General features: G+C 37.2%; 1 protein-coding gene across 25 annotated transcripts in view; it reads right to left on the bottom strand.

The window, feature by feature from the left end:
- Positions 1-14,857, bottom strand: part of NEBL (nebulette) — a 248,738-nt gene that overhangs the window by 53,742 nt on the left and 180,139 nt on the right. For 23 of the 25 annotated variants that reach the window (XM_088160688.1, XM_088160674.1, XM_088160719.1 and 20 more), the window contains 4 exons: positions 14,719-14,820; positions 13,044-13,145; positions 6,223-6,330; positions 4,615-4,719 (listed from right to left, as the gene is read on the bottom strand). The exons of the other annotated variants lie outside the window; for them this stretch is intronic. In XM_088160688.1, coding sequence (XP_088016814.1) covers positions 4,615-4,719; positions 6,223-6,330; positions 13,044-13,145; positions 14,719-14,820 — 417 coding nt within the window. The remainder of the gene's footprint in view (positions 1-4,614; positions 4,720-6,222; positions 6,331-13,043; positions 13,146-14,718; positions 14,821-14,857) is intronic. 25 annotated transcript variants of the gene reach the window in all.

The raw sequence follows: 14,857 nt of genomic DNA, 5'->3' as shown, positions 1-14,857 counted from the left end.
TAACAGTTGAGAGAATATGAGATCTTGCTTGCCTTGGCAAGAAACAAATCCTGTCTTAGTCATACTCCTCAGATATTTTGGCTTAGAAGACTTCTCCCAAACTTAATCTGTTGGGGAAATAGGGTAATTAGATAAGGTTATATTTTTTGGAGTCATTTATTCCTTTTCTACACAATTCAGACCTAGAAATTGTGAACTTTGAAGACAACAGGAATAAGGAGCATCAATCACAATCCTTAAACAAATTGCATGGGTTTGGCCAAATGATCTATGTCTAGAGAGTTGGAAGCTTTTTAATAGGATCCCCTGCTATGTTTCCATAAACAACACATTTACTGTAACAACAACAAAATCTGTTTCCCAGCCAGGCCTCACAGGTCTTTGTTTCAGGCTCAGAAGCACCACTCTCAAATGCACTTTTGTTTGTACCTGTGGGAGAGAGAAGGGAAGGAAAACTACTGCTCCAGTAGGGTCCACTCCTGCAGCAACATTCCCCTCACATCTACCAGGGACCATGACCTCAGAGCTGGCAGCAAAATCACACTGAAGGACACAGGTTAAAACATCAACTTATTCCTTTATGCTAGCTCACAAAGGAAATACACTTTGTTTGGAAACCTGAAGAAGCCTTTTGAACTCATTCATTCACACTCCTTTGATTAAGACTGGCAAACACATTACTTATCTCCATCAGTCAGTGTGGGGCATGATGGAATAGTCTTAAAGGAAAGCAAATAGCTACAAATCAAAATATTACATCTAAAGTGAGTAATGTAATTTTAATTTCTAGGGCTCTTCAAAAATGACAGTGATGTCTGAATTTCTCTTTGCCTGTCAGGCTTCTGCATTAGGCTTAGGTCCTGCATAAACACTCTCCTCTCTCCTCATGGGGTGCTTCTGATTGAATATGCACTGTACATCACTGAAATCATGTGGTTTTCATGTGGTTTTGTGCATGATTTAATCACTCTTAGAATGCTGCATTTTTCTCTTTGCAAGATGTGTTTGTTTGTGGTTGTGTATACCTGAATTTGAAGCACTGCATTTTCTTTGAGATGGATTTTTTCTGCAGCATCTGGGCTGAAGTGACACAAACACTTGCTTTGCTTAAATGAGTTCTTATATTCACAGTGAAACAAAAAAAAATCCAAGATTGTTTTCACAGACAAAATCCATAAATTTTTGTAATTTAAATACTATTTAAAATAACTATGAAAGAAAAAACATAGAAGTAAGAAAGTATATTTTAGTCGTACGAAGTGTGGAGTTCTGTCAAATTTAAAATGTTGTGATGATATTTTAAAAAAAAATAATATGACAAAAAATAGCTTTTGTACATGCATAGAGAAAATGGTTGTCCTGCTAATCTAAAAGTCAGATGTTTCTATGTTCCATAGAAAATAAACATTATTATTTGCACTTGAAGAGCAAAGGAACACATATGATGGTCTGGGTTTGCCTCCTAGTGGAAAGAATTATAAATGTCACACAACAAAATCACTTTAGTAGTGGAAACAAATTAAAATTACGCCCATCTACAGATACAGATCTCATACTTTTACTCCATTCCTCAGCTAATGGAAGAAAATTTTTTTTAATTCTGTAAAATCAAATTAGCTAAATTCGCAACTTTTTGCTACATTAAGCTAAACTACTAGAACCAGATTCAGTCTCCTAAATTCTATTTATTCACCCTGTACATTAAAATGAAATACATCTAAGTTCCCTACTTTTTAGCCTGTATTTCATTAGTATCTCAAAGTCTCCACAATAGGAACAGATTTAAAATGTGAAAAACATTAAATTAGCTGTTCTACATGTATCAAAGTGTCAAATTTTGTGTCTCCATAGTTCATACCAGAATTACATATATATCTATCATAGATAGCTTAACCACAGACAGCAACTAAGCCCCACACAACTGCTCACACACTTCACCCCAGTGGGATGGGGTAGAGAATTAGACAGGTAAAAGTGAGAAAATTTGCGGTTTGAGATAAGAACAGTTAAATAACTTAAATAAAATAAGCCATAATAATAATAATAGTAATAATAATAATAATGATGAACAATAATAAAAGGAAAATAACAAAAAGAGAGAGAAATAAAGCTCAAGAAAAAAAACAAGAGATGAAAACGAAAAAAAGTCACTCACCACCGACCTATCAATGTTCAGCCTGTCCCTGGCCAACTTTCCCCCAGTTTATATAGTAAGAATGACACTGTATGGTGTGGAGTGTCCCTTTGGCCATTTTGGGTCAGCTGCCCTGGCTGTGTCCTCTCTCAGCTTCTCATGCACCACCAGCCACCTCAAAGGCAGGGCACCATGAGAAGCTGAAAAGTTCTTGACTTAGAGTAAGCACTACTCAGCAACAACTAAACCATCAGTGTGTTATCAACATTGTTTCCATCCTAAATCCAAAACCCAGCACTGTACCAGCTACCATGAAAAAATTACCTCCTTCCCAAGTGAAACCAGGAAATACTGTCTGAAAGGAGAATTCCACCTTGCAATTTTCTTCCTCATCAAAATAATAAAACCAGGATGAGTTTGACTTGTCAAAATCAGTTTATTTATGTCCAAAGATGCCCATGAAACTCTTAACTGCTGGAATTTATTCCCATGGAAGTTGACTTATATAACAGCCTTGCATTGATATTACAGTATAAGTGCTTCATAAAGTTGCACACACTAGTCAACACTCTAGGTCAATAAGCAAAACTCATTCATTCAATCAACAATATTAGTTTATGAGTTTAATTAACCATAGAGGTTTCAATCTGTCACACTGGAGCAGGTGTAGCTATGTTACGTAGAAGATAATGAGAAACATAAAGTTCAAGGGAGAAAGGTATACTGCAGGGAAACAGTGAAACTGGGCAATTAAAAAAAAAAAAACACACAAAAAAAATCCCAAAAGAAAACCCACCCAAAAAAAAAAAAAAAAAAAAACCACCAAAAACACCAAAAACAACAACAACGACAAAAATTACTGTAAGACATAGGACCAGTCTTTGGAAAACAGTTAACACAGGGAAGTCAGGAAGACTGTTTTTTACAATGGTGGCAGATTACAAAACAGACTTGGTATGAGTTGTGGAGAGACAAGGAGAACACACGGAATGTAAGGAAAAGGAGGGAGAAAGGCAGAAGAGTAAACTGTGTTTAAATAAAAGTGATGACATGAAGAGGTCAAATCTGAGAAGGACTGTGAAAATGAGATTTCTTTAAGAGACAAATATTTAGTGGGGAGCTTAGGGATGGGTAAAGCATTTCTCTTCTTGCACCAAATAAAAATACCCATCAGGATCTGGACAACACAAAAATCATAGGCTTAGTATTTACAGAGTACTCATGTGAGCACATGTACATTATGAATCAACCCCTCCAGGACAAAAGAAAGAAATATATTTTGCAAGACATGATCTGCCATAAGAGAAAGTCAAGGTTTCTGCATCCTTAGAGCTAAGATGATAAACTGATGAAGTCCATTCTGAGGGTCTTCATTTAATCAGCAAAAAGACTGCCAATCTTACCATACACTAGAAGGAAACTAGATTTGGGCCAAAATGTGCATGAAGAATGCAGGAAGGAAAAGAACCCAGCTCATTTATTACTCATACCAAAGGGGATAATCAGTATTAGCTTCACAGAGGGAGTGAGACAGAAAAAAAACAAGCTCCAATTCTCAAAAAAAAAAAAAAAACCACACAAAAATCAAGTATAGATGGATTATTTTGATTATTTTAGACAGAAGCAGGCACTGACTCAAAAGATGACCCAGTATGCTCCTACTTACTAGAGTTAATTGTCTATGAAACACTCAGCTCCTGTCAACCACAGACTAACCTTCCTTCCCAACACCACTCCCTCGTGCCTCTCCACAGTAGCTCTGCAGGCCTGCTGTGTTTTCTGGAGTAAAGATGACAAGTGCAGCTAAGCAGCCTACAGACACCACACCTGCAGCACAGGTGCTCTTGCAGTGGGAAAGAACCTTTATCATGGCACAGGAGCCAGGGGTTTCCTAGCTCTTCCTTCCTATTTCAATCCCCACCATGATCATGTATCAGACCACCAGTCCCACCAAGGGGCACATCTTGCTACATGGCAGAATGGAGTATGTGCCTATTATCTGGCCCAGAGTAGGACCACTCAGCTAGGAGGGGAAAAAAGTTTAGCTAGAGAAGCCCAAGAGTAAGCTAACACTCCAGAGGCTGTTCATTTCAAAAGTTCAAATATTAAACTAGCATAAAGGTCACTTCTGTGCAGAGACTTGCAGATGAAAGCAAGATCTTGGACAAAAAGAGATTTGCAAGGAAAAAAGTATTTTAGGTCTTAAAAAAAGAAAAAAACAGACAATGTTTCAGATACATGAAAAGATGCACTCAGCATCAGAAGTCTGTGTGATTCTTCCACAGTATATATTATCTGTTCTGATAACTGAAATATGTCTTCATAAAAACCTGTTTTTCTTCACTACACCCATCATCTACTACAGTTACAACACTATTGCCCACTACATATAAGAACAATAATGTGTTTCCTACCATGACTATATACAGTACATTCCTTACTAGATTTATTTTTCAGCTTGTTCTTAAAAGGTAACTTACATCACTCTGTGTTTTGCTGATATTTAAAGCATGGTTTAAATGCAGCAGGTTTGGTAGATCAGATGCTGGATCATGCAGGCTTTCCAAATCTTTCTTGTAGTTCACCTGGAAAGAGAATTATGCAAACTGAAGATGAATAAAATAATTCACAGCTCTATACTACATTGTGAACATTCAGAAAGGGAAGACATTAAGTGCTTGCCTGAACAATCTCTCCCAGCCACTAGATGGTGGTCATCTACTATTAATTCAAAGAAAAGGAAAGAACAACATAGGACTCATTCTGCTGAGTAAGTACTTAGGAACTACTCCAACTTTTCCTCCAAAAAAAAGGACACTTACAACAAAATCACATTTTGCATGACTTTTCAGGCAAGAATTAATTTTCTTCTTTTTTCCTCTCCGCTCCCTTAAAATTTAAATTTTTATATCCCTCCTCATTTAAATCAAGAGCATCTTCCTCAGTACTTCGGGTCTTCATTTTTAACACCTTTAATTCTTTTTTTCCCTGCTTCAGGAATTACACTGTCCAATTTAAAAGTTTGATATACAGCAGTTAAAGGGAAGTACTCCTGGATATTTTATCCAATACAGATTGCTTGCAGCAAATATAAGCATATGGTGACCTAGGGCAAAAGAGAATCACTTAATGAAAGAGCAGAAAGTAACTTCCCAACAGCCTGCAGTAGGATTTTCCATTCTTCTGAGACCTGTATGCCCAACTTTACAGGAAGAAAACTAGCTACCTTACCTATCTTGGATAAGACATCTTTTAAACTAATACCTTTAGTCATCTCCACATATGTATCATGTTCTTCACTTCAATTTGCCCATTTCTTATAATAATAACTTTCAATTGATTTTTTATTACACATTCAGATTTTGGAAATAATTACATAATCTTCTGTACCCTTCCCAGAGCCTGTCTTTCCTGTTCCTATTGCATGGTACCTCACACTTCAGAAATGTTGGACTACAGAATGAAGTCTTTTGGCTATCTGGGATCACAGCCTCAAGGGAGAGATCACATTTTTAGCATTAGACACACTTTCAAAGATATCATCCCAAGATGATCCCAATCATCACTTGATATAGGTATTTTCTCCAGTCTGGCTCCAGCAGCAGACACCCACTGCTGAACCTAGTGACTGCTGTATTTTGTAATACCATTGAGAAGATCAACGAGAAGAATGAAGTCGAGAAGATAGACATCCAAATGTGAACTGCTCATGTAACCTCCTTCTATCACCACTGGAGAGATGACAGGCACCTCTAACAGCTGAGAAGAATTTACCTCTAGACCCATATATTTCTTTCCTGAATTAAAAGGGACCAAGTACAAGGCAATTAGCTCAGTGCAAGAGGTCATACCTTTTGACACACAAAATTAAGCAAGTCGAATCTCATCTAAAATGGATATGAAAAACTCTTCATGCCCATTGTCAAAAGCAGGGGAAGAAATGAATAGCATGCTGTACCTGCTACACACTGTAGGGCAGACTGTAGCTCAGAGGAATTCAAAAGATGAAGAAAGAAATTCTACTTGTGAACAAATGTTAGGTTATTCAGGGTGTACATGCATGTAAAAAACAAAGCCAAATAACTTACATCACTTGCCAAGGTGGATGCAATCTGTGCTTGCTTGAAGGAAGCACTGTCAAGAGGATTGTATTGGTGACTCTTCATTTCCTTACTGAACTTCTCTTTGTATTTTACCTTTCACCAGAACAAACATATCTAATATTAACATGCAGCACTTTTAAAAGGCAGAAAATTCAGACTACAAAGAAGCTTATTAAATGCAATTGCTTTCTTCATAAATCTTTAAACAAAGTTTAAAGAAGCTCAGTTTACCCACACCTGTGACAGTCTTGTGTTGGTTTCAAATAAGTTTTATGTATCAGAATTTTACTAAAATTTTAAGATTGTCATATATGATTACTGGTGCTAAAGGATTTATAAAAAGAAAGCAGAAACAAAATCATATGACTCACATGAGCAATCAAAATAGAACTGTTTGACTAGTAATAATAATCTACTCACTGAGAATAATTCGATTCATAATTAACATCAAAATTGTAGTTTTAACAATAAAAAAGCTAAGGTGAATAAATCACAACATTTGCAAAACAAATCACTTGTAAATTTTTCAACCACTTGAAAGTAGGAAGTCACAATCAAACTTCCCACCACCAGATCCACATGTCACTCACACTATGCTAGACTGCCACCAGAACTGCCAGGTCTATTTTTAATTCTGCCAGAAATTTCCCATGGGACACTGAGGAATCTCTCTGTAGTACAGTCCTTTCTTGGGGATAATGCCCACCTCATTACAGTGCTAGAAAGCATAATTAAATGACTGCCTGCCATCATTTTCACCATCTTTTCTTCTCATTCAAAAGAAAAAGGGGGAATGATAATACATGTAAGAGGAAATAAGCAATACATAAATATGGAGACAATGACATTAAAAGTAAATAAATCACAAAAATTTCATAAAATATGCCAAAAAACTGAATTCAGAATCTGAAAATATAAAAGTGAACAAATAGTATATCTCCCTCCTTTGCTCCCTTTGTGAGTGATCATCAAACATCTGGAGACTGCACACATGTCTGGTTCTTTCCAACAGCTGGGCATAATGGAGGAGAATAAAGTTCAGTCTGAATTATGCTGCTTTCATGAATGTTAGGCAGACACCTGATATCTGAGCCTATGCAACATCCATTATAATTTACCACGCTCTGCACTAAATAAATACATGGATTTATCCCTGCTCCTTTTTTCTCTATTCCCATGTGAACACTTGATAAAGTGGTTAAGCCACCTCAAACAATCTTCAATATTTTTTTTCTCAGACTTAGTTGTGGGAAGAGGGTTTTTTTTTTCCTTTTCAGTTCTTCCTTGCCTCAACAGACCCTCAACATGATTTAGCTCACACAACCTCATTATCTTTAGCCACAATGCCCACTATTTCATTAATCAGGATAACAAGAAACCAAAACTAAGCCACACAAGAAGGAACTAGCCATATATGTTCAAGCACTACATTAATATTCCAGCACTTAGGTAATTTTTTCTAAGTGAGAACTCTAAAACATTGTTATTTTTAAAGAGAAATTTTATCTGAACACATGATGAACTTCATAATCTTTCACACTAACAGTAGAAGAGGGTATCTACTGCCTTCTGGTAGAGTCATCTGGTTTATATTGTTTGATATTTGCCTTGGCATTGGATCAAATGCAAAAGCATATATCTGAATACAAAGACAAAGGCAAATCCATGCTCTGTACAAGCAGTGAAGGAATAAACCAGAGAGCTTTTCTCTCTTTAAAGGTGTATCCAAAACTTACCTTCTAATGAAAATCAGGCAGTGCTGCAATATGTCATTCAAAAAACCAGAGATCAGGCCAGCAGAGTGAGCAAAACTGTCTTTTACTCCTTTACCCATATCACAACAACATTAATTTTAATATCCAGCTACTGCAGGCTGCCTTCTCCTGGCCAACAAATGGCCACAAACAATACACACAGACCCAATGCACAACAGGGTACTTGAAATTCTTGTTACATGGGAAAGTGTTGGTGCCAAAGGGACCTCTGCTCACAACTGGCTTGCCATCTTCCAGCTGCAGCCATTTCATACCATCATTTTAAAATTTTTTTAGCAATAAATTTCAACCTAGAGGTTCCAGTAATAGATCCTGTTTAGTGTCACTTCAGAGCACATTGTTGCCACTGAAGGACAGAGCGGGGACCAGTGAACCCAGTCTTTTCGGGGCCCCATGCCCTGATGTCAATGTGCAAGAGGGTCTCTAAAAATTAAAGGAGCCTCCCAACCAAGATGACTCTAAATGTTCTGGTTGCAGTAGGGCTGTCTGGGCTCCAGGCCCTGCTGCCTCCCCTGGCTGCTCAGCTCTTTGCCTTTGCTCCCCTCCCCATCACAGGAGTGGCTCTGTGGCAAAGCAGAGCACACGCAGTAATATCAGACAACGCTGGCAGTGTCTCCAGAGCACTTCCAGCAGTCATTTAACTGACCTGTCACAGGGGATTTGTTGCATTGAAAGCTACATAGATGTATACTTTCTCTTTTATCAACATTTTTCTGGTTCTTTCTCCCTTTTGAAAGGAAGCGTGGGGTAGGAGAGAGAGAAGAAAGAAGAGCAAGCCCATGGATGAGTCATAGTGAAGGGAAGCACACAGAATTCATCGTCCTTTTCAACAGGGTGAATGCAGTTAAAAGAGAGGAAATATGCCTGAGAGAAAGATTTCTGAATAAAAACAAGGAAGAAAAATATTTCATATGATTTTTAAACCATCTGAAAGGGGGAGGTCTTAGCAAGGCTATAATACGGTGAAAGAGCAAACAAGTGGGAGTAGAATTGACAGTTGTTAGTGGATGCTTATCTACAAATTTCATCATTAACCAAGAGCTTTACTTTAATGAGGGCTTAAAAGGATGGTTACTTATTTAACATCTTCATTAAAGTATTAAGTTTGTTTATTTTTTTAGAGATTATATAGTGGGGGTTAATTTAAAAGAAATGCGTGGAGGTTGCTCTCTTAAAGACTGCTTAAGAAAGAGCAGATTCTGCAGGCTTTTAACACAACAACATACCTGAAAAACCAAACTGGAATTAAATAAGGCCTGGATAAACAAACTTCTCATTGGCCTTGCACAAAACCTATAAAAGTCAGAATTGCAGCTGGACAGAGCAGTGTCTTTTGAAGCTTAGCAGCAACATTCCTAAATCAAATCTGTAGTTCAAAGCTGTTCACACAGGGAGTGTTCAGTTTCAGAAGTGGATGACATCACCCACTGTTCAGATTTACAAAGAAACTACAAAAATTGAATCATTCAACCACTGGGATCCCATGATGAAGCAGACACTTGCAGCTAAAGCATTTCCTCATGACCATATGAAAACATCTTAAAAAAGGAAAAAACCTGTCAGAGCACATATATATTGAAGGCAATGTAGCATAAACAAAGAGCAAAATTGAAACATTCATTGCTAAAAGCACTAGAAGAGTTTAAAGCAAAGAAAGATTGAGAAAATCCTAGGTTCTTCAGGTTGTTACTGAAAATCTCAAAGAAGGTGCATTTTGAAAAACATTCTACCTCTAACAGTTTTATACCTAAAATAGTAAACACCAAATTCAGCAACAAATATAAATATCCAAAATTATTCATCCTAAAACCAATTACTGAACACCAGAAGAGGAATACTTCATATCAGCACCTCTTTGAAAAAGCTAATAAAATGCATTGGAAAAACATAAAGAGGGCATGAACAAGAGCTTGTTTTAATAAAAAAAAATATATTAAAAAAATAGCCCAAATTATACAATGCACACTCGGCAAATTGACAAGCTTCATGTTTTCACAAGGGCTAACACAGTTTCTGTTTTAAATTTCATTTAAAATCAACAGAAAAGGGTTACCACATGCTGTGGGTAAATATACTAGTTCTGGGAGCCATTATTTTTGCTGCTGTTGTTGTCAAAAGCTTTGTTAAATAAAAAATAAAAAAGGAAAGAAAGGAGAGAGAGAGAAAACAGTGATTTTTGTAGAGCCTTGAGTGCCAGTCAAACATTAACACTATTTTCTTCGCTTTGTTTGCTTTCCTGCTTGCCTTGATTGCTTTCTCCCTTCGTTACACCCACACTGCCTGACCTCTTCTTGCTCCTGTTCCCTATACTCCCTAAATTACCTACCCATATGCACCACATTAAAACATGTTATCATCTTCTCTTCCCATTACATCCATCAGAATTGTCAACTTTGCAAATTTACTGTGAGGGTCAAATAACTAATATTTCTCTGCATGTCACAGCTTATAGATTCATGCAATTAAGGGAGATTATCAACTTTCAGCACAAAAAGTTTATCATCTTCCCATTTTCTGAGAAACAAATGGAAACTCTAAAAGCCAGAAAGTCTGGAGACAATAAAGAGATCATTAACTTTACTCTTTTTTTACATCTTGTAAGTGTTACAAGCCTGTTCCACGATCCTTGCAAGAAGAGGACTGACATGACTGACCCATATTCAAGTCTCTCTCTGTCCTCCAGCACAGGTGCATTCCTCATCCTGCCCCACCACCCTGCTCTTTGGACACAGGGGTCATCTTCATTTTTCTGTGCTCTTGATTTATGATTAGTGTGTCTAAGTGTTATAATGATTCAAATAATATATAAGAACATTAGACAACTCATGGCCACTGCCTTCCCTTCAGAGGACATGGGGGAATTGCTGAGTGCATCTCCCTGCTGCTGAGAGCTGCCCAGAATTTGCACCCTCCATGAGGCTGCAGGCACAGTGTCAGGCTGAGGTGCTGCCTCCTTTTCTGAAAGCACAGCTCCCATCACACACACTGCAAGCAGCCACAGCAGTGTAGACTGGGGAGAACAATACAAGAAAGGATCCCAAAACTTGGATCCAGGGACTGCAGAGTTTGGATCACCGAGGTTTAGTAAGAATTTTTACAAATAAACCAAACGCAAGATACATTTTGTCAACTTCTCCTCCCTTCCTGTCACACCTATTTGGACTCTCTAATGAAGTTAAAATTGCACAGTAAATGCTGCCTCCCACAGAAGGATCTCAACTGGAACTGCTGCCATCCCATTTCCTGGCAGTGAGGAGGCCCTATTATTAAGCATTTGCAGATGCAGCTCGCATTGTCCAAGATAAAAAGCACATCTAACAAAAATGAGATAAAAAGTGCATTGATGAAGCCTTCCATTTAGCTGCTCATCAGCCTACAGGACCCCATGATCCAGCTGATATTTTCCACTTGTGATTGTTGGCCACAATCTCATGGGTACCAGGCTTGAGAAGATGGAGAGGGCTATTGGAAAAGGGTTATAGTTTGGTCTCGTTGGCAAAAACAGGCAGCTGCAAGGACAGGAGTGTGTAGGCAGCCAATGAGTAGTTATAAAGGACATTACACACCATATTTAGATATAGACCCTTTTAAAAACCATTGAACATGTTTGCTAAATGAAAGTCCCATTTCCTGTAAGTGACACTCAGGTCTGAGCAGCATCATGCTGGCTCTCTCTAGAAAGCACAGGCTGACTTCCAAGCCTACACAATGCTAAACATAAAATAATCTCAGCAGACTTGCCCATCAGCAGAGAAATGAGAACATGATCCATTATAAAACAGAAGACAGAAATCTATTTGAAAAACACAAACTCATTTTGATTTTGAGTACATCACCAACAAAGCAATAAAAAACATTTATTTCCTTTTTTTTCCTCTTTGTGTAATACTTCAAAGTTTACAATGGTGTGAAAAAGGAAATCATGCAGCAGGTATCTAAGGATAACAGCAAAAGGAACTCTACCTCCTGCAGACACTGCACTGTTTTCCAGCTTGTTCTCTATGGCATAATCTTCATTTTATGCTAGTTGTAGGGAAGACACTTAGTATCTGGTCACATCACACACATCTTTTACATATCACTGATGTTGAGTCTGTCCTAGTATATATTCTTTTTACACTTGAGAAGTTTTTTGGCTATGAGAAGGCTGACACAGCCTTCTTCAATCAAAGGGCACTATCCTCCTCTTACAGGAAGGCAGTGTCTGTGTTTTCAAAAGCTCCAAAGGTAGCTGGACAGGATTACTAGCAAGGATTATGCAAGGCACTGTTAAAGAACTACTTCAGACAAAAAAAAAAAGGGGAGGGGAAGAAAAAAAAAAAAAAAGAAAAAAAAAAAGAGAAAAAAAGATAAAAAACTACCAAAACAAAAAACACAAACAGACCAGGAGTAAAAAGTGAAAAATCTGTTTTCACAATGTCAGGATGATCTGTAGTAGAGTCTTATGTGTACATCTTATGGGTAGAAAACTGCAAGAGGAAGAGGGAATACTTCTATCCCAGATTTCTTTTTAGCTAAGGACTAAAATAATTCTTTTTTTTTTTTTCAGGTTAATATATAACAGTAGTACATAAAAGGTCCAGTTTCAGGGGGAAGGAAGGCGGGTGGTTTACATGTCAGGCCAAATTCAGATCCCATTACTCACATTAGCAAGCAGCTACACAAAAGACCTCAGTTACTTCAGAGGGATTAATCACAGGCTAAGGTTCCACTTAAACTGAATGAGGAGCAAAATTTGCCTCTAAATTACATACAGTTAATATTTTAGAAATCCTAGAAAATCTGTATAAATATACACCATCTCCACGAGAGACAAGTTGTAGTCAAAGTTCATCATATTTTTGCTTCAAACTGTGTATTTGGTTTCCCAAGAATCCAAAATTTACCAGTCATTGCAATGCTATATGAAAAGTTTGAGAACATAATCTTCAAGGCCATTAGAAATAATCATCTAAAAATCCAAGTATTTCTTTTCATTACTATGAATGAGATATTTGGATGAAATCATTATAAAACGATGAAGAATCTTACTTGGCTTAAAAGTTTTGAAACTCCTTTAGCATGTTCAAAATCAGGTCTTCCAAGTACAGCAGACTCCTTATTCAGCTCTTCCCTTCCTTTCTTGTACTTAGCCTAAAAGAAAAAAATAAATAAAATAAAAAAAAAAAAAAAAAAAAAATTTAAAAAGAAGGCAGGGGATATGAATCACTAATAAATTGTTCAGGTTTGTTTTATCAAGAGAAATGTAAGCATTAAAGCTAGCAGGAAAACTCACGTAATGGTCTGCATTGACACTACTGCTCTAATCAACTAAAGCCCTTCTCAGGGTTCAGCTCCTTAACAATATAATATTTATTAATTGTAAAACACAATGAGCAGCATTCAAAAAATTCAATTTTAACCAAATGCACAGTTTAAGCCAGAGAAATATTGTCCTCTCGATCAAGGCAGAATGAGTTATAGTGGCTCAGCATTTCTTATGACAGTGTCTACAGTTAACACAAGATTATTTGCAGCAGCTGAAAACAGTCTTGAAATCAAACTAGTCTGAGGGGCAACTTTTTTGAACTGTAAGGTCAAATTCCACTCTCAGTTTTACCACTGTGGTCTCGCTGGATGTCAGTGAGACTGCACTGGTGTCACAGAGCTGAATTAGTCCCACAAGGTTAATGTTATGTGATCTCTCCAGCTGAACTGCCTCCCATGCAAATTGCTGCAATTTTTTTCCACAATGCATTAGAAAAAAACACAGACGAATCAACAATAGGTGCTTTACAATACCACAAACTACATTAGCCATTGCCTAAAATAGGCTTCTTGCATTACTCAAGCATTGTGAATCAGCAAGGACACATCATAAGAACAGACTGGGAGAAATACACGTCCCAAAGCCACTCTAAGAGCACTTGAACAGCAATTAGTAAACTTGCATGTTGAACGTTATACTCAGAAGTAGTTCTTGGTTTACAAAATATCTTGAATATTGAAAAGTGAATTTCAATCTCTTTAATCTGTCTCTCTGAATGTGTCTAGTCAGTCTCATATTTAATTAATTACTTTAAAACTTGACACAAGGCTTTTAGTATATATATTGTTTGACTTGTCTACAGTAAAATACTAAACTGCATCACACACTGCTGCTTCTGAAACTGCTCCTTCACCTGTGCATTAACTGAGGTCACAGTGGAAGGGCAAAGAATTTGAGAAGGGAGTTCAGGGAGGAGAACCCCCCATGGAAGAGGCAGCATCTGCACAGCTCTTGGAGGGACAGCAGGGAATTGCACTTTCCTGTAGCTGCTGGCTGACATGGGAAAAGTAAGGGGTATCCTGGGATCCCAGCTTCTCTCACACCAAGGTAAAAAAAGGTTTGAGATGTCTTCTGAAGGGCAATATAGCATAAAGCTGAAACAAAATCAACTTTAGCAATTTTCATGTTGTCTTTACATCAATTACCAATAATTGCAAAGATCATACTGTCAATATCTAAAAAGGAGAATTCCATAGCTTACTAGCTTGCCAGGCAAGACTGGTTTGTTTTGGTTATGTTTGGATTTCTTTTAATCAAATCTCCATATTAGATTTGGGGGTGCAGGTTTTCTGTTCAAGACATTTGAGAATTCCAGCAACATTTTAAAAAAACTGATCAAAATTAGAATTTAAAAATTAATATCTAAAAAAATATAAAGAGAGTAGAAGGAGAACATACATCACTTATTATCTTCGTTATCTCAGTTGCCTTCTTTATATCTGGTCTGTTCAGCACTTCAGTGTACCTATGAGTATCTTGCACATCCTTCTTATAGGATACCTGTCAAAAAAAACCCACAGTTTTGTTTAAAATAAAC

Source organism: Sturnus vulgaris, chromosome 1, assembly GCF_052056855.1.
Source record: "Sturnus vulgaris isolate bStuVul1 chromosome 1, bStuVul1.hap1, whole genome shotgun sequence".
NCBI lineage: Eukaryota > Metazoa > Chordata > Aves > Passeriformes > Sturnidae > Sturnus > Sturnus vulgaris.
Note: the sequence above shows the minus strand (reverse complement) of the source record. Positions and strands in the feature narration are given on the sequence as shown.